Raw genomic sequence first — 24,062 nt, 5'->3', positions numbered from 1 at the left:
CTATCATCTCATAATCATTTAGGCAGTTATTATTTTCTTTTTAATTATCATTTCAATCAACTGACCGCGTACAGATGTATGGCTTCCAGGACTGTAATCTCCCATATCACCTCTATAGCCATTTAAAAATACAGATACAGCATCTACTACTCTCCAATCTTCTGGAACAATGGGTGTTTTATTGAGAGACTGCCTATTTTTGTTAGCAGCTCAGCCACTTCACATTTAAGCTCCTTCAGAACGTCTGGATATGTACCATCTTGTCCTGGTGATGTACTTCTTTTTAAATTACTGGTTTGTTCCAGCACCTCCTCTTCAGACACTGCAGTTTGGTTCGACATCACAGGGGGAGGTAAAGTACCTGCAGGCTTCCTGCTTCCAATATACTTTTTTTTAAAAAGTCTTATTGTTTCTTTTTGTACTTTTAGCTATTTGCTCTTCAAAATCCATTTAGTCCCTTCTATTTTCCCTCTTATATATTGGCTGCTGTCATCTGTGTCCCTGTTTACTGGCTTCACTAGGGTCAGAGTTCCAAACTTGGAAGGATTTCTGTTTGGTTCACACAGCCTCTTGAACCTCACCATTGGCTTGCTCTTTACCTTTCTGATTCCCTCTTTGCGTGGTGGAATACATGCCTTCTGAGTCTCTATTGCTGTTTTTAAGTAATATCTATGCCACGTGTAAGGATTTTATTTCCTTTATTTTTGATTTTAGGGGCTTTTTGACTAGCCATCTTATTTGATTGAGTTCTCCCTTTCTAAAGTTTATCATCACTGTGTAACCTCTTGGTTCTTTACCTCCTCCTAGGATGACGATGAACCTAATTATATTGTGGTCACTATTACTTAGTAGCTGAGCAACTGTTGCTTCTTGTGTTAACTCCTCTGTGTTACTTAAAACTAAGCTGAGAATAGCCTTTTCTCCTGTGTGCTCTAGAACTAGCTGGTCCAAGAAGCACTCACTTAAGTTGTCAAGAAACTCTTTCTCTAAACTTTACGCTATTCTTTGCTTTCTGTCTTCTCTAAGAATACCTCCTTACCTGGCAGAGACATTGTGAAAATTCATTTTATTAACATATGTGAGGAGTCCAGGTACTATGGTGATGAGCACCATATAAAAACCTATAAATAATTTAAAATACACAAATAATATAAACTGTTATGTAGTGTTGCTGTGCTGGTAAGTATATGCCACATTCTCCGCCCCATACATGGATGCATTTCACTGTTGGGTTTTCTGCACCATGTAAAGCATATTGAGGCTAGATATGTTTAGATAAAAGGTTAGGGTGACCAGATGTTCCGATTTTATAGGGACAGTCCCGATTTTTGGATCTTTTTCTCACATAGGCACCTATTACCCCCCACCTCCTGTCCCAATTTTTGACACTTGCTATCTGGCCAGCCTATAAAAGGTGCTGTACAAATGTACTATATAATATTTAAACATAAAACTCATTTACTTATTAAAACCTGAATTAATAAGGAACAATATTTGTAACTGCTGAAAAATAGAGAATTATTTTTCTACAATGTTATCCTTGGCTTTAATATTTCCTATGACAGGTGTCATCACAAGAGGACGGCTGGGCCCTGTGGAAATCATCCACCAGTATGTTCGTTATGATGAGATATATGAGGCGATTAGTGTCCTGAGCAGCATGAACTGGGACACTATGGGTCATCAGTGTTACATAAGCATGAGTGCCATTGTAAATCACCTTCTTAGACAAAAGCTGACACCAGAGAGAGAAGGTCAGAGTTTGGTTGTATTTCATAAATGTTTATACTTATATTTTAAAATCTATACTTGAATGATTTTGATAATACATATTGGCTTTTAAAAGAAGGCTCAATATTTACTAGGTCCTGACTAGTCAGAATTATGCTTTGCTATTCTACAATCAAATGTCATTATTATATAGTCATTAAATGTCATTATTATATAGATATTTGAATAAGATTATGCACACACATAAATTGCATTTTAATTCATATTAATAGTAAGGAAGGTGTAATAATACATATATTACATAATATATACACATGCATAAATATATATTGTATGATCTATATCATCTTTGTGTTATTTATATGAAAATATATGATACAGTAATTTTGTCTGTCTATCGATGGATCGATAGATAGACATCTTACATTGAAATCAGTGACTAATGTTGGCCAGTACAGAAGTCAAATATTTATTTTATATCAATATTTAGCACAGGCACCAAATTAAGGAAGGGCGTTGTCATGGGGAGGGGACAGGAGTATTTCGTTCACTTTGGGGGTATTTGCAAAAAGGACGGTCTTTCAATGCAACATCCAGTGTCTTTCCACACTCCCTATATCTCCTGCAAACCATAGGACCACTACACCTTCACTCACTGTAACCTCCCTGTCCCCGGCAGTGACTCCTGACATCTCCCACACGAAAGGATGAATTTAAGGCTCGGACTCATCTCCGCTGGACCCTGGTGTGATGGCTTCCCACTGAATTGTGTATTGGAATGCAACAGACCAAAATTTAGAGTGCAACAGTTGAGTGACAAGGTGTCATGCCATGGCCCAGCAAGAATACAGCTGTGTACCAGGCTTATCTTTTAGGGGAAGAAAGGCCAGTGCTAGTGGATGTGATGAGCTATAGATCTTAGGCAAATTGTAAGCTGCCCAGCTTGCTCTCAAACCATCAGTTGGCCATCCCTGTTTTACAGCATGAGATGCGAGTCAGATTACCATAACCTCCACTCTACAAATGTACAGCACTAAAATCTTGTCTTAATAGAACATACTTTTAAAGTAACCAGTGGAAAAAATAGGCTATTCTCGAAACTGTTATAAAAATATGCACATTCGAAATAGATGTCTGTGTATTTTCTCCCCATGCGGCTGCCTAATGCTGTCTTACGACAGGCAGAATTTTATTCCAGCCTGGATTTATTCTATATGAATCTAACAAATTTGACATGGTAATTTGTTTTCTTTTTATTAGTGGAACCCAGTGAGCCCTTTTATTTGTAGCAGTGTGGCGGTTCTCTTTGAGATCTTTATTTCTGCCTTCAGCATCAAGCTGAGCTATCTAATGAATATATAACTGTGCTAGTAGTTACCCATATCCCATGTAGGTTGGCACATTTCAGAAGTACAAAACATGCTGTCAGGAAAACAGCAATAGCAAGAGAGTATGGCTTGTTTTCACAATAGCATTGCTGCATTCAATTTTAATCTACATTGACTGCTGCTTTGAAAGAAAATACCTTTAAGGTTCATCTTATCTTACTGTTTAGATTTAAGATCATGTAAAACCTAATTTACTAACACTTCGCCCATGTTTATAGGGCTATATTATTGGAGCATTTAGTGCTGTCAAACCTAATAAAATAAAATGTAGCTATGCTTAGAACTAAAGAACCGTCATCACCAGATACAGAAATGGCTAGTTCAAACAAAAGTTAATAGCAGTAAATCAATGAGATTTTGTCTGCCTAATGAGACAATGGGTCAGGTATACTCTGTTTTAATGCACACACACAACTCCACCTAATAATAATAATAGGGCTTGCAAATCCACCTTGACAGGAGAATCTGTCCCAGTGTATCAAGTTCTTTCAGTGATTTGAGAAAGATGGAGGCTTTCATCAATCGTTTTGCCCTATACTTAGGAACATATACCTCGCACTGACTCCCAGACAACAATCACATCATATAACGACGTTCATGTTATTCATCATTGAAGTAGCCCCACCAAGACACTTAGGACACAAACACTTCAAATAATTATAAGTAATGGAAGAAAAACACATTTTATGTTAAAAAATATAAAAAGCCAAAGTGCCATTGTCAAGAAAGGGGGACTCACAAAAAATTCCTCTGTAGAAGAAGGGCCTCATTGCCTTCTCACTTAACAATCATTTTAAACCAGTGTAACTCCCTTGACTACGGTGACCACCTAGTGGTCAAACGCACAGTGGTGAACCCGGAAAAGGTGAGCCTCATCATTCTTTCTTGAGCAGAAAAGAGAAAAGCTGAGTTAATTGGGAGTTGATTTTTACTGATGAACTTGTTCAAACTGTATTGTTCTTATGAGTCACTGTTTTAATTATCCATATCTGGCAAAAGATTGGTTCCTTATAGATTACTTAACTTTTGACAGCATTTTGTTGCTCGTAGTCTTTGTCAACGCTACGCCATGTGAAAGTTTATACACAGGTTTGTTTTTGTACCAGCTGGCGTATTTGAATTTCATCTTTCCTGTGACAAGCTGACATTTCATCTGTGTTTGAGAAACCTGACGGATGGCAAACATGAGCAACCTGTTGTAATTGAAGCAGTTTCACTTGTCTCATTGCTGCTGTGTTTGAACTCCACAGCACAGCTTGAAGCAAGCCTTGGAACCTTTTATGCTCCAACAAGACCACTGTTGGATATGACTGTGTTGGAATATAGAGACCCAATCAGCAGATATGCAAGAAGGTTCTTCCACCACCTGCTCAGGTGATTGACAGCTTCAACTTTTATTAACTTCAAATTAATTGCACATTTCAATAACCGCCCACTTTAATGTGGTTAACATTTTCCAAAAGGACCACCCCGGAAAAAAATGCATTCATTGCCATTGTTTATTTAGCTTGCACTTCATTCCTTTCAAGTGTGATGTTGTAGATAAAGTGCTACTTAGAACTCTTCTATCATCAATACACTTTAAAATGAATCAACCTTTCCCTTTTCATTTGATAGAAAGAAGAAAGTGTGCTTACAGAGCGATTTATGGGCAGGCTACTTTTAGACTAACAATTGGAATAGCTTACAAACTAGGAAGAAACATTGAGTTTTAATTGATGCTAAAAATGCAAATGAGCAGTGTGTGGTGCAAGATATTTTTGGCTTTGAGCCCTGGAAATCTGAGTCTTTTGTTCTTCCCACCTTCAGATTTCTCACTTAAGAAATAATATTCCAGGTCATAACCTTACTGCCCATGTTATGATTTGAATAATACAACCTTCAATACAGTTTAAGAAACTAAATTCAGTTTCAGCCACAAGAATAAAGGAGTAAGAAGAAATGTTGCTGTGACTTGTAATTCATACAGTGGTTTCAAAATGGCGTAAAACCAAATTTAGCTGTGGTTCTATAACATTGATGTACTTGTAGAGTTTTGATCAATAATAAATTAATGGCCTAGGTTTTTTTGAATGGCTATAAATGTTAGCATAGAAATGCAACTGAAATTTTCACTCTGTTTTTTACTTAGAAGCTATTCAATTACTGCAAATAAGGTAGAAATTCTTTGCCTCGGTGATAAATAAGAAAGTTACACCATATTTTTATACAGGGGTCTGCCTGAAAGAATAAGACTCACATACTTAAAAATGAAAGCACCCATTTTCCATGTCTCATTAGAATTATATGCAAAATTATGAACTGTCAATTATTTTGAAGGTAAATTTAACCTCTGTCAGAACTCAAAGAGATAATTGTCTTCTAAAACTGGAAAGCTGAAAAGGGATAATCTTTATACTAAACTAGTCCACAAAAAAGCCAAGGGAATGTTTCTAAACTGATGAAATTTCATAATATTAGCATTATAATATGATGCTTTAAGGACAGAACCTTCAACCGAGTTCACTGCCAGACACAGTTATGGTGTTAGGTACAAATTGTGTCCTTGCTCTTCAGAGGGAAGCAGTGGGGAGGCTGCAGTGCTATAATGGCCAAATGGAGGTGCTCTGGGCAATTTTGTCTGCACAGAGCAGATACAGAAAGAATGCCTCAGAGATTGCTGCGAGGTGCTCTTTATAGCTGCTGGTGAAAGGTGTATCCTCTCTGACTTGAGAGCTTGCTGCCAAATGCTATCAGGCATGCAGAGGCATGGAGCCCTGACTAAGCTCTCAACCCTTGAGGCTGTAGAGCATGGCTGGGTGCAGTGAGCCAATCTCTCCTCCTCCCACCGCCACCCCCACCTCAGCAATCAGGGAGCCTCAGTGTCAGTAAGTTGCCTGGGAACTGTGGCGTGGGGGCAGGGGCTGGACAGAAGGCTCTCCCAGTGTGCTGTACCTCCCCCACCAGACAAGACAGAATGTAGCCCTTAATCAGTTCTGGAACTCCTATTCCTAATACTGCAGTGGTTTGTGGAACAAATGGATGCTATTTTGTTGTCTTCCTATTGTCAGTAGGATTTGTATTCAGTGGAATCCAAGTGATATGATCATGTGATTGTTGGCAGAACAGATGGTAATGCTTTATCTGAAAAGACATAATCTAAGTACAGAATGAAATGTTCAGAAATGGGAGCTTTTTCTGATAGAAAGCAAAAAACCACTCTCCATAGCTGGTCTTTATTTTATTAAAGTGGTTCTGTCTTAACTGGGGTTTATTTCCTGCTTCCTTTGAGGTGTTTCATTAAGTGGCTAGAAATGATTTGACTGTACGCTAAATGTAACCTGTATTCAGGGACGGCTCTAGCTCTTTTGTCGCCCCAAGCACGGCAGTCAGATAGCCTTCAGTGGCATGCCTGCGGGAGGTCCCCGGTCCCGCGGATTCGTCGGCTTGCTTGCAGGAGGTCCGCAGGTCCTGCGGCTTCGGCGTACCCCCCCGCCGAATTGCCACTGAATCTGCGGGACCGGCAGACCTCCCACAGGCAAGCCGCCGAAGGCTGACTGACTGCCGCCCTCACAGAGACCGGCAGGGCACCCGCCGTGGCTTGCCGCCCCAGGCACGCACTTGGTGCGCTGGTGCCTGGAGCCGCCGCTGCTTGTATTATAGATTTAAAGTAACACTGGTAAACTAACTTGATCACTTTAGATCACTTAGACATAAAAAAGGGTATGTCTACAGAGCAAACTAAGCCTGGGGTCTGTGTGACCCATGCCTGCAGACTCAGTATTTCCAAGCCCACACTTGAGCATCCACACTGCATTGGAAACCTGATCTCCACAACAGTGCTGATGCATCCATACTGCACTGCTCAGACCTGAGTCAGAATTTCAGCTTCTGTGAGTGTGAACCATCGTATCCCAGGGTTCTAGTGCCCTTACCAGCCAAAGCCGCTTTAGGGCTTGGTTTATAGTGAGTCGTGGGAGAACTTCTCTCCATCCCATGGAAGTTGACCAGAATTGTTTTGGGTGGTTTTAGCCTACCAGCACATCCAGTCAAGCTATTTTGCATCCATGTGCTCCCAGCAACCGGAGCCATCAACATGGATTTTGAGCCAGTGGAAGAACTTCTCCATCTTATGCTGCCAGTCCTATTTTGAGAATCAGGCGGAGCGTCTGCAAGACATTGGTGGACATTTTGGCAGCATTTAAGAGGGGGATACTGACATGCCAGTCTGTTGCCTTAGCCATAGATTCCCCCTATGTAGACCAGTGCTTCTGGAGCAGGGCCACAAGCACCGACTGGTGGGATCACATCATCATGTGGACTTGCAATGACCAATAGTGGGTCCAGCACGTTCACATAAAGTAGATGTTTCAGGACGTTTGGGATCAGCTTGCTCCAACTCTCCAGAAACAGGACATCCTCATGAGGGAGGCCACAGAAATCCAGAAGCAGGTTGCTATAGCCCAATGGAAGCTGGTTACCCCACACTGCCACAAGTCTGTGGCTAACCAGTTGGGAATTGGCAAATCAACTGTGGGCGTTGTTGTGGCAGAGGTTTGTGAGGCAATCAGGACTGTGATCTACCCAAAGGTTGTGGGCATTACAGATGTTCCTGAAATAATTGCTGGCTTTGAGAGAATGGACTTTCCAAACTGTGCTGATGCCATTGATGGGTCTCACATGAGTTCATAAACTGCAAAGGGTACTACTACATCATTAAGCAGGCCCTGACCACTGGGGCAGATTCATGGACACTAAAGTGGGATGCAGTAGCAGGGTGCATGATGCCAGGATATTTAAGAGATCAAGACTTTACCTTCCTGGACAAACTGGGCCATTGTTCTCACCAAATGACATTGTTATAAATAGCCACTGTTCCCTCTGTTATTCTAGGGAACCCCACTTACCCCCTGTTGCCATGGCTTATAAAATTGTACCCTTATTTCACAGGACCTGACAAAAGGAAGTTCAACTATATGCTCAGTAATTGTAGGATCATGGTAGTAGAATGTGTATTTGACCGATGGAAATCCCATTGTCACTGCCTTCAAAACTGTTTGGATACCAGTGTCATTAGTGCAGTTCACATTACTGTGATCAGCAGTGTTTTGCACAGTGTCAGCAAGAAAAGGGGGGAACCTTTTAGCCAGGAGTGAACTCAAGACACTGCCAGATTTCTGAATGGTACACGCAGCCAGACAGTGCACCTGTTGTGACTGGTGCTGGATCTACATGCACAGTGGAAATCAGGGATGCTTTGTGCATGCATGTAGTGGGTTTATATGGTCCCGTACATGAGGCGGAATTAAACGGTATTTGGGGTCATCAAACAGCCATCACATGGCAATGAGTCACTGCCAGCCCAACCGGTACAGTAGGTGGTAGGTGCTGTAGACGAAAGGCTTTGTATCCCATTACAAATGCCTTGAGAGACCTGTTTCCAAATCAATGAAATAATAGGCCTTCATTTCTTGGTGCTCAGCTTGAGACACCTTAAAGGGGCCTGATTTTCAGAATATGGTGGGCACTGAATATCCGGCCCCTTTAAGGTGTCTCAAATTGGACACCTAAAAATGAAGCTACCCAAAAACACCACTCGTGTCCAAAAACGTAGGTCATCACCGATTGTGATAGCACAGACTATGAACAGCAAAGAGATGAAAGTAAATCACTACTAGAAGGAAATAAAATGCAAATTACAACATGTAATTTTAATGCAGCCACGTTGTTTCTGTCTGTTATTTTAAAACTAAGGGCCCAATCTGGCGAGCCACTGAGCTTCCTCTGTGTCCATTGAATTCGATGGGAGTTGAAGAGTTTTGCAGAAGCAGGCCTTAAATCATGAGAATGGAATGCCTTTGAATGCAAGAGTTTTATATACAAAATGAAAATTAAAGGCCTCTTAAATGGAGGTGAAAAGCTATCAAAAGACTGTTTCTCACCAGCACTACAGGAACATAAGGGCTTGTCCTGGGGAGACATAAAATTAGGATGTATGGGATGAATAACTATTTTCACTTCAAATTTGAATTCTTATCTATAAATAAAATACAGGAACTGAATTACAAGCATCAAATACATCTTTGGTGTTTCTTGGACATCAAATAACCACTCTCCTGCTTTATTATAATATCACCATGTATTTAATGCATTATGAATACAGAACATGGAGAGGGATGGAATAGTTATTTTTCAGTTGTTAGGAATGACATTATATAGCTGACTCATGGCTTTGCTTTGCTCCACTCAAGCATTCATAAATTGTTCTTGTCATATTTCCTAATGCATGAAAATAACTTGTTTATTTTGCACACATACACGCCCATGCTCTGTGTTTTATTCAGAACATGTCTGTTTCTGTCTCGCTTTCTCTCCCTCACATGCAACATGCACGCATACATTCTGAGAGTAACATTTCATGAGCTGGAAATTAAGGCCCTTACTTTAACATCTAAACTGCAGCTGCGGAGTTGGCACGAGTCAGAATGTAGCCAGCAGATCAGCATTTACAATTTGTCCTTTTCTCCCTTATAGCTGGCGTCCATTTTTGTGTTTGTGAATTTACATTTTAAAGAATTTGAAGCTTTTATCTCTGTTACATGCAGATCATAGAAAATATTTTAAGGTTCAAGGACAACTTGGATCTCAAAATCTGATGATTCCGTATTTTTGTCTGGGGTGAAAATGAATTACCTTACAAAACAAAGTGGTGTTGTAATTACTAGTGTGTGCCTATCCCTCCCTCATGGACAAGCTGCAGATCTGATCTGATGCACACTTAAAAATACTGGTTAAGCCACTGTGTCCAGCCTGAGGCTGAAAATGAAGCTTGGCCTCCCACCTTAATTTTACTGTAATTACCACTGCACTGCACCTTGTAAGGTCCTTTCAGGAGAGCCAGGTCCTCTCTTCCCAAAGTAGGGCGCAATTGAGCGGAGTCAGAAGAAGAATTTGGTAAAGTTGTGAGCAAACAAATGCAGAAGTGCAACCGCATAACCCCATACACACAAAAGCAGTGCTTAAACATGGAGCTCTCTCTGGCAACCAGTTCACCTCTAAGGGAAGAGAGAAGGCAGAATATGACAGCAGGACAGAGTAGAAAAAGGCCTAATTCTACCCAGTGCTGTCTCTTATGTGAGGCACTCCTCTGTCTGCTGGCCAGTCCCAGGACACCTGAAGGGTATACCAGTACTCTCCTTAACTTACACCAATAACTGCCTTTTAGGGACCATTACACAGCCAGAGATCACTGGAAAACAAGGGGATCTGTGAGTGCCTCTGGCAGGCCTCTAAATTAGGGGGTCTGGAAAACTCCCTTCACCCTATAAGGATAGATTTCCAGGCCTTTTGCCTCTGTGGGAGTGGGAGATTAGGAGAGATGATGGGTTAGGATAGAGCCTTACGTGTCTAGGAGTGTATGCCTTTTTTTTTTTTATGGCACCCGGAGTTTGGCAAGGCAGGGTGTTTTCATTGTATTAATAGCTAGTGTTGTCATGAAATGTATTTATAAACATTAATGATAACAGTACAGGAGTGTGTAAGCGTGTGTCTTCCTCTCTTAAGGAGACTGTCTTCGATAATGTCATTTGTTTTTTGTATAGTGTGGGTATGGCAATCCATTAAGGGTTAATTATGCCCTTAGATGCAATTCCCATTCAACTCAACCAAATTTCCTCAGGTCTCAATAAGGGCAGAATGTAGTAGGCACATAGACTGGTGAAATTACCATCTTCTAGAGAATATTATGTGTGTTCAGTGTTTTTGCCGTCTTGTAAAAGCGATCAAAACTAGAGGTTTTCGTATGCATGCTGCAGTCACCGACAGGTATTTCAGTCACAGTGATCCAAGTGCTCATGAAAAAACTTCCCCGAGCCAGGCTTTCCGACCTGCTTGAGAAAACAGAATAGGGTTGCCACCTTGACTTCACTAGATGTGTATTTTCCAGTTAAATATTACACCCAGTGACCGTGTAGAGTGCCTTTGTTTCGGTAGTATTGATAATGAATTTTTCTTAAGCCAGCTCCACTACTGGTTTCAATTTCAGTCAGATACTTTGAAGCCGTGTGAATGGGTCTGAGATTTAATTCTCTGGTGAAGATCACAGAATAAGCAAAATTGGGCAAAATACCAGAAAAGAATAAACAGGGCGATATGATTCCCTAGGGAGCCAATCCTGTGCAGCATTAGTCACAGAAATTTCTGTAGCTTCACAGAAAAAAAAATCCTGGGTCAGATTTTGTGGTGCACCTCATGGAAGGCACACCCTGGAGTGGGGGGAAGGTGGCTGTATGTCGTCTCTGGGATTCTGGGCCTGACCCCCAGCACACTTGGAGCAGTCCCAAGGGCCACTCTAATTTACTGCAGCTTCCCACAGCCACTTGTGGGCTGCTGCATGGCCCAGAATGGGAATACTGCAGAGTTCCACACCATCTCCCGTTCTCTGGCATATCTCTACAGCTTGAGCTGCATTAGAAGGGAGGGACATCGAGCTGTTGCACCAGCCAGTGCTGCCCAGGGAAACCCCTATGCCAAGGCTATTCCTCCATAGTTAAACTGGCTTTACAGCAGATGAGTCAGAATGAGGACCATTGGTTAGTTTTAGTGTGTCATGTGTTTATCTGTGTGTGTAAGAGCCTGATCTTGCAGACGTGTGGAATTCTCATTAACGTACATGGGGTTTTGAGAGTGGATCAGTTACAGGAACAGCTATGGTGAAATATATCACAGTTCTGGATGAAAATCCAGCAATGAGTCCAGTGCACAATCTTCACTATCAAAAGGCCGATGCCCTCAATAGAGTCTAGAGGTTCTTCTTGGTCTTAAAAAGGGGGTCTTCCTACCCAGTTTCACCTCTCTTACTCATCTTGAGCTTCGGCCAGGTATTTCTCATCCATATTTCAATTTCTTTCTGACACTGGACATTTGAGGAACATCATTTTCATGATGATTAGAGTGAGACAGGGCTGCCCAGAGGTGGGGTGGAGGCAAGTGGGGCAATTTGCCCCAGGCCCCGAGTCCTGCAGGGGCACCCACGAGAATATAGTATTCTATAGTATTGCAACTTTTTTTTATGAAAGGGGCCCCCGAAATTGCTTTGCCCCAGGCCCCCTGAATCCTCTGGGCAGCCCTGGAGTGAGAGAATTGCAACTGAAACAAAAGAAAGGCTGGAAGAGAATCACTGAAAGAAACACAGAGATTTTAACACCCTCATGCTTTGGCACTGCCATCTTTGGTTCAGGGTAACCTGAAAATTTGCATTCTCTGGATTAGTAAGCTAGCAAACCTACAATCAGTAAATTTGAGCATGGTCTCTTTATGTATTGTTCCCTCATCACTGTCTCTGGCCAGTTCACAGCAAGATATTATTGATGCTGAGGTAAGTTTTCTGATGGTGAAGGGAGGGAGAGACTTGGAAAAACTTTTATAGAGAGATTTTCAAAGGCACAAAGAGCAGCTAGGCAGCCAACTTGCTTTGAAAATCTCCCTGTTATACAGAGTGATAGCTATAAAGGAATGAGAGTAATGCCCCTTGGGGTGCATAACTCAGCAACCCATTAATTATAGAATGGGACCAAATTTCTAAATATGGGTTTAGATACTTAAATTTAGGCGCCCAACTTTGAAAAATTTGGCCTAATACAGTATTCTCTTGTGGCTGCACCACATGTATGCACCTTTGTCCATTGTTAGGCAGGAGGGAGAATGGCACCTGTAACCCATGGAAAGATAAGGCGGGGGAGGGAAGTGCATCCATCTTAACTTTAATATCAAATTCCCATCTGCTGCAGTTTGAAATTGCTGAGATATCGCACTCAGACAAGAGAGATTCATAATGGAGGCAGCAACTGATCCTTAACCAGAGTTGTGATACGGGGCCCCTGCGATGGAGCTGTCTTTGGTGTGTATACATGCTGATATGTTTGCTCAATAAAATACAGCTTTCAAGACATACCGTTGAGTTTAGATGATCACCCGAGTGAGAGGGCTAAAGCAGGAACAGAAGAAAAGCTGAAGAGAATTAATGGCATGAAGGCTGGGATTTAACAGACAGGGTTGAGCAAAATAAGTGTGAAACAACAGGTGTCATCAGCTCTTATCTGCATTTTTAATTAACATCTGTTTTTAGCCTAGAGTAATTTGGAAGAGTGTGTTGGAGAGTGTCTGTATTTAAAGATAAAGGTATGCGGTTGAGAAGTTACTAAGTAGTGAAAGGTTGTAAGAACTGAAAGGTTGGGAGGGTGTGTGTGTTGAGGGTGAGTGTTAGTTGCAGCTTATAGAAACCTGAAGGAAAGCCACTGTGATAGAATTGCAAGGAAGGAAGATATTGCTATGGCAACAAAATATTTTCTCTTGAAGGAGAATGAGTATGATAAAGCAAATTTGCAGTGTGGGAAATTCAAAGGAAACGAAGGTTATAAGAGAGAGAAAATAGTGAAATATAATTTACAAAGAAACAGCTCTCTTATCATTTTAATTGAATAATAATATTTTACTCTTCTCTAGCACCTTCCATTGAAAATCTCAGAGCACTCTACAAATATGAAAGAATTAAGCCACATGACATTCCTGTGAAATGGGAAAGTATTGTTCTTCCCAAGAGTTCTCCTTCCCAGTATCTAACTCCCATTTTGCAGAGACCTTATGTGACTTCCTCAGGATCATACAGAAAAGTTTGAGCTGGGTTGGGTATAGAACCTATATTTCTACTAATAATTCTATGTCTGACCATCCTTCTCCTCCATCCAGACTTCCATTAATTCAGGTTCTGTTTAGTTCCACAAAAGCCAGGAAACTCAGTGTGAAGGTTCCCACAGTAAATCTTCCCTCTTTCATATATGTGTTACAAAGAGGGGTTTCTTTATTACAGTCTCACCCAACACTAAGCACTAGCGCGCTAAGTACTCAACAAATAGCATAATGGAAAGGAGCAGCACTGTATTTTCTATATTATTTGTATGCTTCCGCCCTTAAGACTGAGCAAATAAATGGAACGGTATACTCTTTCATATCTGCCATTTTTAACATAATTTTAGCTGCATATGGAACATTTTTATTACTGGATCTGTGTTTAAATTCCTTTCTCTTGTAAGTAAGACAACTTTTTAAAAAGCTACTTCATTCAAAAATTCACTTTGTTTATTTCAAATCCGATCCTCCAAAATGTGCCTGAACAATGTTCTTCAAACATATCAAATAAACTCACCTCTATCTGAGAAGAAGCATGCACATTTATATATGGTCACATGAATCATTTCATAGAAGTATTAGTTTAGGGTTTATTGTATTTATAGAGTACAATACAAAAACAACCCAGGAAGAAGAGTTTCAAAGCATGATTTCATATAATTTTACAGAACAAATAGTAGGATTGTTTTGTGTTGGGAATATCTTATGCAGATTCACAGCAAATTAAACCCATTAGGAAATTCTTTGGCCAGGGTGTCATACTATCAGACTCCTCATATTAGCTTCCTTTTCCAATTTATTTTTGTGTCTGTTTGCTCCATACCAGAGTATCTCTTTATGTAAAGGGCATTCAGTTCTCCATCCAGAGCTTTATATCATAGTCTTAGACCTGTGTTTTTCTTCTCAATAAGCTATCAACTTATATATGGACCTCCTTTAGAGAGATGTAGCTTAACAATATAAACAGAATAAAATAAAAATAACAGAAACTCTTGGATGGCTTAAAAGGGCTGTGTATTTAACTTTTAATCTAAATTGTTACTCATTAATCTTTATGTAGGATGCACATGGGTATGACTGTCAGAGCAATACACTACAAGTTTTCCTCATAAGTCATTAAAGAGCCAGTTCAGTAAAGTACTTAAGCACATGCTTAACTTTAAGCATGTATTTAAGTCTTACTGAAGTCAGTGGGTCATAAGCAATTTAGGTGAAGAATGTGACTAATAAATCTGAATTTTTTCTTGGGACAATGTCCTAGTTTTCCAATGCTAGGACTTCCCAAATCCAGCTTGTGCAGAAGAGTAATTCATTCCAACTGTAAGCATATAAAATTACACTTTTAATCCTTTGGTAGAAAGAAGTTGTCTTTTAAATGTTCCAGGCTTTGTGCTATAAAACACAGTCTTTTGTTGAGTGATAAAAAATGAAATTTGATTTGAATATCATTTTCCAAAGTTGGCAAAATTAACAGCCAACTTTGCTGACACTGTGAATTGTTTTTTGTCCTTGAAAATAGTCTCTGTCACTTGGACCTTAATGTTCCTGTTCTTCTGTGCCTCCTACAGCCTGTAGTGGCCCATAGGAAGAGAAAAAACCATATCTGATATAATTAATATAAAGTTAGTCTGGCAAGTCCAATATCTAATGTCTACAACTGATGATGACTATTGCCAACTCCAATCAAAATCACACATCACTTTGTGATATTTGAAGCTGGCACTTCAGAAACACAAACAAAAATTTTACTAGCCAAATTTTATAAAAGTGACTTTAATAAATTATAGTTTTCTTATCATTTAAAAACCCTCTAGAAACACAAACACTTCCATCCATTGTTGGCTTCTTTTTCATGTTTCTTACCTAAGGGGCAAATCCAGTAATCAGTCATGTAACTATGCTTTGTTCCTCAAGGGTCATGAAAAGACAAGTCTCTTCCCTGCTTCCAGGCCACTTCTTAGTTGTTACTGAATAAACCTTGTGTGCAGTGTGCCTCTTCCTATGCAAGGGTTTGGGCAATAGATCATGTAATCATGAATCTGCTGGCCACATCTCCACCAACCTCCAACCAACTTTCCAACAGCTTTCCTTCCCCAGTTCCAGAATCCCATGGTGCCCAGTGGGAGTGCGGACCCTCCCTTTGCATGGGCTCTCAAGCATATTCCCTGGTCTGAGCAGCTCACAATCTAAAGACAGAAAACTTGGATTTGCCCCTAAGTGCTTATGTAGCAGCATATGGTTGGCCAAGTGATACAAACTACCATCTCTGAAGTCAGATTCTTGTGTAACCATTTTTTAAAAAAGCAGTCAGCAGCTCTGGATTAAAGTTTTAGCTCTGATTGATGTGATGCTTTTGGAACACTTACTGGGGTAAAAACTGGTAAATTGCAGCAAATAAACATTCAGTGGCTTATCCATTTCTCCCAAAGCATATCAGAAATACACTGGACCACTGTTTCTTTAGACTCATCTCCTGTCTAGGCATATTGAAAATATCAGGTAAATTCAGTATTGCCAGCCCGATATATTCAAAAATCATGAGTCAGACACCCAAAATCATGAGATTTTTTTTTAACGGTCTGTTCTTTTCCTTTTCCTTTTGGTTTCTGAGCCTTCAGGGCTCACTCAGGGATCACATTTTCAACCCAAATGGGAGAACAAGAAACTGGGGATGAAATCAAGGGGGGCAAGATTTTATCCTATCTTTGGGTTTCAGATGAAAGCTGAGATTTTCACATAATCATTTGTCTCCAGGAGTCGACATTTTAAGTAAAACATCAAATATTACAAGATTCACAGTAAAATTATGAATGAGTTCTTGCTGGTCATTCTGTGCCTGATCTCCCACAAGAGGGCGGTTAGCATTCTGTTAAAACACGTAACTTCATTTTTAGTTTTGTCTAATTTTAAAAGCAAAAATATTGTAGATAAAAGAAAAGCAGTACTTATTTTGAAAAATCATGCAAACTGCTTCTGTTCCAAAACTTGCTGATATGGGAAATGTCTTCTTTTATGAATAATAATTATTATTGTGCTTATGAAATGGGCAAAATGCCTAGAAAGTGAATGAAAGAATGAGCTATTAAATTGAAATATTAAATGAAATAACTGAATTTAAAGAGATCGTGTAAACCCTGCCGTAAATGTTGGGCGTTGTAGATGATTGAATATATTTTCATCATCTGTTTATGTGCTTAACTACAACTGCTTGATGTAAGTAAACACTTGATTGATATTCCAAATACTTAAATATTTGCATATGCGTCACACAATATTGAACAATTAAAACTTAATTTCAGTGGAATTTGATTGCATGTAACAAAAATTTCAATATTCTTTTTTGTCTGTTGTCTTTCCTGGGTATGTATTTAAATATTCCTTTTTATAGTGAATATCATCCGTGATTGGACTGCTAGATGAGGAGAGCTCAAGATTTCGTCAATTAAAAGAAAGGGTTTATAAATATTTGTGCCACAGCCCTTCTGCCACAGATTATTTTCTAAATATTGTGTACTCTTATTGAAGACAAGAAAAAAATAATGCAGCAGTCCTCCTTTATCGGCCCAGCACGAGGAATATGCTTACATGGTCAATGGGCATGTCTAAGAAGGCTTGTTGGTGGTAACTAGTCCCTAAAGAAATGTTTCCATCTTGTCTACAGTATATTTCCCACTCTCTGTTTCTCTGTCCTCACTCAGATTTTTTCCTGTTGCTTCTTATAACTGGCTGTAGAAGATCTCACCCTTGATGCACTAATATACTGTATATATTTTACAGATACCGCCCTCCCCCCCCGCACATACACACACAGTTTGGCCACTTTCAGAGCCATGAAATTCAGAGTGAAGGACGAATCATTATCTTGAAACCTCAGTGTTATGTTTAGGTATTGCAGTACATATATAGCCAAAATCTGCCCTCCAATACACCTGCAGAGCCCCCAGTTGAAATCAGTGAGACCTCTCCTCCCCTGCTCATATCCGGGGACATGAATTTGGTTCACTGTGCATAAAGATAAGGTATATTACATAAATTAGATTTAATTTTTATACAATTACAAAATTAGGGGGTGAAAGAAATGTAATAGGTGCAGGGCAGATCCTCGGCCATGCGGCGGCGGGTGCCTCCCATCCCCTCATCCCCCTCCCCCTGGCTCCCGCCACCTCCCCCGGTCCTCTATCCATTCCCCCCAACGCCCCTGGTCCCCTCTGCCTCCCTACCCATCTCCTCATCCACGGCTTAATTTGTCCCCAGTCTTGCCGGGGCTGAGCAAGTCTACTGTGAAAAATGGTATTTGTACGTTTGTTAATGTCACTTTTCACAGCAGACTTAGTAGCTATCTAAGAGGCTGTGAAAAAGTGATATTAACATACAACTATCACTTTTCACAACAACAGACTTACTAGCTAGAAAGTCTTTTAAAACAAAAGAAACAACAACAAAAAAGAGAAAAACGGGCAAAGCGTCTTATTTGTGCTGCTAGTCCGTTTAGGTCCAGTCAAGAATAGAGACAACAGTACATTATTTTTATTATTGAGTCTGCAAAAAAAACCTGCATAAATAAATTACAATGATTTGGACGTGTATATGTCCATATTTATTTGTTTTTCCTAAAGTTGATGAAGTATTTTAGGAAAAATTGTCAGAGCGGCCTCCAGCAAGAGTTGGTGGTTGCATGCTGAGGCCATCAAAACATTTGTTGTGACTTAAAGTCAGTTTCTGTTTAACACTAGTTAAACACTGTTTAACACTTGTGTAGATATAACGGGGCAGATTACAACCTGAGTGCCCTATTCTTCTTTCTTATGCTGGCATAAATCAAGAGTAACCCCACTAAAATCAATGGCATGACACTGGTGTAAAAGTGATATAAGTGAGATAAGAATCAAACATTCAGCTTTTATGGCTTTTGTCAGTTAAAGTCACACTTTTAACACAGGGAGACAGCAAGGTCCAGCCCACCAGTTTGGAAGCCAGGAGATCTAGATTTTGTTCCTAAATCTGTCTTTTTCATCCTATGTAGTCTTGGGCAAGTCACTTAATCTTTCTCTGCTTCAGTTTTCCCATCTGTAAAATGGGGTGATAATACTCATCTTTCAAAGTGTTAGAAGCCCTATAGATAGAAAGTAGTTATATAAGAACATACTAGTACACCTCTACCCCGATATAACACGGTCCTTGGGAGACAAAAAATCTCACCGTGCTACGGCTGGGAGCTGGCGGAGTGGAGCTGGCTGGGGCTGGGCTGCTCTGCTTCTTCCGCTGCTGGTGAGTGTGGGGAGGATCCCTTCCCCCAAGCCCCCTCCCCCGAGTGACACGACTGGGGCCAGGGCGAGGGAAGCAGAGCTAATCCTCCAGGCCACTCTGGGACTGTGGGGTCCCCAAAAGTGCCCTCCAACAGCTCCTGCCCCCCAGACTCTGGTGGGGGGGAGCCCCTGCCTGCCTCTGAGACCCTCTGCCCCTTATCCAACCCACCCCGACCTGGCCCAGCACCCTTAACACACTGCTCAGAGCTGTGTGTCAGAGCTTTACCGTGTTATATGCGAACCCGTGTTATATCGGGTTGCGTTATATCGGGGTAGAGGTGTAGTATCATTTATTATACTAGGTTTTATACTTAATATCCTATACTCTAAACAGCTCATAGAATAATGCTTTACTGTTTGCCCTGTATAGTTGAATAGTATGTAAGTGCTAATCTCTAAGGTCATATTTCTGTTGGCTATCACTTTGACCAAACAAGTGGCTGAATTTCATAATTTACAGGCAGATTTTCTTCTCTCTTTTTATCAAAGTCTTGATTACTAGAGTTATTTTGAAGCAAGCAGTAAGTTACAGTGTTCGCTTCAGGATCGGTAGTATATCAGCACCATTTTGAAGGCAACAAATTCTGTGCCCTGTAATCTTAATGCAGGAACAAAAGGTGGGTTTTTTTATTGTTTAAGGGGCAGATAACTATGAATGGAGTGTGCTAGAAATAATAAGAGCTCTCCCCACAACAAAACCCTATTGTAAAACAAGCATCATCTGTTTGACGGTATCTTTGCACTAATACATCACACAGGACACTTTCTAATTGTCCCTACAGAATGCAAATAGAGTGTTACACACCAAAGGGACTTAAAAAAAAAAGGTTTGCAAATAAAGCTAGTTTAAAAAAAACCCCAAAGGTTCACTTTCTTGACAGATTTAATATTGGTTGCATAAGTAATCCAAACTTGTCACTTTCATTTGAAAACACTACCTCATTTAAGAGCAATGCTACTTATAATAATTTATGAAGTCTCTGTGATTGTTCTTTCCAGCTCTCTTGGTTTCTGAAGAGCATGTCTTTGGTAGATAGTATTTTCCAGTGCAGCTCTGGAAATAACAAGCTGGCTTTACGGTTTTCTGAGTAGGGGCCATAATGAGGCGGAAGTATGTCTGTTGATTAAAGGGAAAAAATTGAAATCATTGTGAGACAGAAAAGAACTGACAGTTTTAAGGCCATGATTCCGTTCTGCAGGTCAGTCAAAGGAAAATATTACTTTTCATTTTTGGTGGCAAGTATGGTCTTGGCTGGAGCAGATCTCATTCAAATTGTTCCTTTTAACTGTTGCCGTGTAAAAATGAAGACAGTGTAGATGGATTCTTGTTGGTATCTTGCAGGGCATGTTTCACTGAACTATTCAGTCTCCTATTTTCCTTCTTGGGATTGAGGATGTGTTTTTATTCTGTATTTGAGAAATGTAAGAATGAGAATTGTCATGTAATTTTGGGGTGCCTCCTCAAAAAGGTATACATGACACTAACATATATGTACCACTGTAACATCTATCTATGTATTTCTCTCAGTTAAAGCATTTGGTTAAAAAGAAATATAGAATGCAATGTATTTTAATATAGTATCCTTCATACAAAGTATTACAAAAAACTTCAGAGATATAGATGTGGGACGGGTCTGGGGCACTGCGTGGGCCCCACTAATAAAGGGGTTAACTCCAGCTCTGCTTTCCCCTCCCCTTATGGCCGGGGTGGGCAAACTTTTTGGCTTGAGGGCCACATCGAGGTTCTGAAACTCTACGGAGGGCTGGGTAGGGAAGGCTGTGCCTCCTCAAACAGCCTGCCCCCTATCTGCCCCCTCCCAATTCCTGCTCCCTCAGAATCCCCAACCCATCCAACTCCTCCCACTCCCTGTCCCCTGACCACACCCTCCCTGGACCCCCACCCCAACTGTCCCCCCCCCGGAACTTCCTGCCCCTTATCCAGCCCCTCTGCTCCCTGCTCCCCGCCCCCTTACCATGCCGCTCAGAGCAGCAGGACTGGCAGCTGCGCCCAGAGCACTGGCAATGTGGTGAGCTGAGGCTGTGGGTGAGGGGAGATAGCAGGGGAGGGACCGGGGCTAGCCTCCCTGGATGGGAGCTCAAGGGCCGGGCCGGGCAGGCCGTAGTGTGCCCACCTCTGCCTTATGGGGTGCTCAGAGGAAGGACTGTAAATTAGTGATTGGAAGACACAGTAGGAAATTGTCTTTAGGAAGCTAGGAGTCCACACCCAGGGGCATAGGAACGCCAAGCTGGAGGGTTTGTTTCCTTTTCGGCTTATGTTAATTTATTTTGCTTTCTTGTTACCAGCATCATCCCTTGAGGGAAAGCACTTGCTGGCCTGCTCTAGGTTCTATTCTGCTGTGTTATTCCACCAACATGCTATAGAAAAGGGCCAAAAGCTTTTCAGAGCTGGGTAGAACAATGCTTTTGCCCAGGCTAGAAACATACCAATTGCCATACAGAATCAGACCAGTGGTCCATCTAGTGAGACAATTTCACCCATCAAAGGAAAGAAGGGCTGTGTTCTTCCCTATGCACTTTCACTAATTTAGAAAAAGCCCCAGCACTGCCCACTAACTTTCCTGATCTAACCAGGCCTGTGTAAACCCAACAGAATATTGGCAAACCACTAATAGATTGTCTTACAAAATCCACTGAGCACTCACAAAACACATCTTTTGAACCCTCTTAACTAACAAATCACAGTCAAAAAAAACGGGAGTACTTGTGGCACTTTAAAGACTAACAAATTTATTTAAGCATGAGCTTTTGTGAGCTACAGCTCACTTCTTCGGATGCATAGAATGGAACACACAGACAGGGGATATTTATACATAATGAGAACATGAAAAGGTGGAAGTATGCATTTTCCATCGTCTTCATTCTCAAAAATAGCAGAATTGCTTTGACTCAATTGAGATGAGCTATCGTTAGCAGGAGGAAAAAACCTTTGAAGTGATAATTAAGATGGCCAGAGAAGGTGTGAGGAGAAAAGAGTAAAATAGATTCAATTGGTGTAATGACCCAACCATTCCCAGTCTTTGTTTAACCCACAGTTAATAGTATCTAGTTTGCATATTAATTCAAGTTCAGCAGTTTCTCTTTGGAGTCTTTTTGAAGTTTTTTGTTGCAAAATTGCCACCTTCAAGTCTGTCACTGAGTGGTTAATGTTATGATTCCTGATGTCAGATTTGTGTCCATTTATTCTTTGCGGAGACTGTCGGTTTGGCCAATGTACATGGGCAGAGGGGCATTGCTGGCACATGATGGCATATATCACCTAGTGGTGTTCTGTTATTTTCTTTTAGGCCTGTCCTGTAGTATTCTGGTCTTCTCTGCTCTGTCAATCTGTTTTTCACTTCAGCAGGTGGGTATTGTAGGTTTAAGAATCTTGATAGAGATCTTTTTGTTTATCTCTGTTAAGTATAGCGGTCAGTGGGTTTCATACAGATTTTTGAGACTGTTTACAAGAATAATACTTTACCAGAAAACATGGACACTATGGAAATTGTTAAAATCTCAGTGGAATTCCTCGAGGGCTTCTTTTCAATGAGTCCAGATGATGAAGATGTCATCAATGTAGCGCAAGTAGAGACTTAGAACAACGCTTCCATATCAAGACTTTCTTTTCCATACTGTCCTCCCTAGCTGGACCCTCACCTTCCATTTAACAAGCGAGGAGTGGTTTTGATCCTCTGTACTGAAAATTCTTCTAGATTCCCTGACATAATACATCATCTCTCATTAGATGAGCATGATCTGTGTGGTCTGTGGTGCTGGTTGGGTACACAAAGCACTTGATGGTATCCTACAGAGGGCTGACTCTCCTTGGTTTCAGCTGCTTCTATAGATGTCCACCTTTTGTATTAAAAATATACATCAACGTGTCTTGATATTTCTTTCTCGTGTAAGCATTTGCTGTAGTTGCCGCAGGTTGGTGCATGTTTTGAATGAGAAAGGAAGTGGTCGATGGGATTGCGCTTGGGAGGAGCTATTGTGCAGAAGGCAATCTCTCTATTAAAATGTTCATCTCCTGAAACAGTTTGGGAACACCTGGTCTAGTGATCTCAATATAGGAGTGGGAACCAAAAGTGAAATTATGATCCCAGTGCTGACACAGATTCCTTCTGTAAGCCAGCAGCTCGTGCGGTGTAAAAGGAGGATAAGGACTAAGACTCTGCCTTCTAAATCCACGCTCAAAGGGGACCCTCTGCTTGTGGATCTCCACTCTCCTCCCATGCAGAATTGAGGCTCAGTCACCTCTATGGCCCTGTTCTCCTCTTCACCAGACCCTGCAGAGAACGCTCCGCAGGTCTGGAGATCTGTGCTAGAAAGGGGGCCATTTTGGGTAGGGAGAAGAGTCTGTGGGACCGGGGATGTTCTATTGCCTCTCTTCACTTTCCAGCCCTGTGGAGCTTACCCAGACAAGATAGCACTGCCTCTAGGGCAGTGGTGGGCAACCCGTGGCCCACAGGCCGCACGTGGCCCATCAGGGTAATCTGCTGGTGGGCCGCGAGACAGCTTGTTTACATTGACGGTCCGCAGGCACGGCCGCCCGCAGCGCCCATTGGCCGGGAACGGCCCACCACTGCTCTTGGGTGTTACCTGGAGTCTGTCACAATGGGTAGCATGACTCCAATGGAACTGCATTGTTAGGGAGCTGGGCTGGAGGGAGGCTGCCAGAGTTCAGAACCAGTGCAAGACACGCACCTTCCACATGTACCCCTGGAGTCCTGACAATTTTGGAGTGAGTACATTAGTCTTTTATTGGGGGGGAGGATCCTCACAGATTTCTCCCCAGCTCTTTCTCTCACAAGTTTTACCATGGGAGGGGATGACTGGGCCAATAATATTTACCTACTTAGCTCCTAGGGCTGTTATAAGGATTAATTTGTTATGTCCTGATCCTATCTGAGGCTAAACACCCTCAATTCCCATTGACGTTAGCTAGATCAAAGCATGCTGATTGCTAAAA

At 41.2% G+C, this 24,062-nt stretch overlaps 1 protein-coding gene and 1 long non-coding RNA gene across 12 annotated transcripts in view; one reads left to right on the top strand and one right to left on the bottom strand.

The window, feature by feature from the left end:
• The window catches only part of LOC120401063 (WD repeat containing planar cell polarity effector), a 301,239-nt gene that overhangs the window by 197,341 nt on the left and 79,836 nt on the right, over positions 1 to 24,062 (top strand). For all 11 annotated transcript variants that reach the window (XM_039530641.1, XM_039530637.1, XM_039530632.1 and 8 more), the window contains 2 exons: positions 1,566 to 1,754; positions 4,370 to 4,493. In XM_039530641.1, the coding sequence (XP_039386575.1) occupies positions 1,566 to 1,754; positions 4,370 to 4,493 (313 nt within the window). The remainder of the gene's footprint in view (positions 1 to 1,565; positions 1,755 to 4,369; positions 4,494 to 24,062) is intronic.
• LOC120401068 lies at positions 19,956 to 23,654 on the bottom strand. Its single transcript, XR_005596261.1, has 2 exons — positions 22,748 to 23,654; positions 19,956 to 20,497 (listed from the first exon to the last, which is right to left on the bottom strand). It is a non-coding gene; the product is annotated as an uncharacterized LOC120401068 (long non-coding RNA).

Source organism: Mauremys reevesii, linkage group 3 (genome assembly GCF_016161935.1).
Source record: "Mauremys reevesii isolate NIE-2019 linkage group 3, ASM1616193v1, whole genome shotgun sequence".
Classification (NCBI taxonomy): Eukaryota; Metazoa; Chordata; order Testudines; family Geoemydidae; genus Mauremys; species Mauremys reevesii.
The sequence above is the reverse complement of the archived record's forward strand: the minus strand, read 5'-3'. Positions and strand labels throughout refer to the sequence as shown.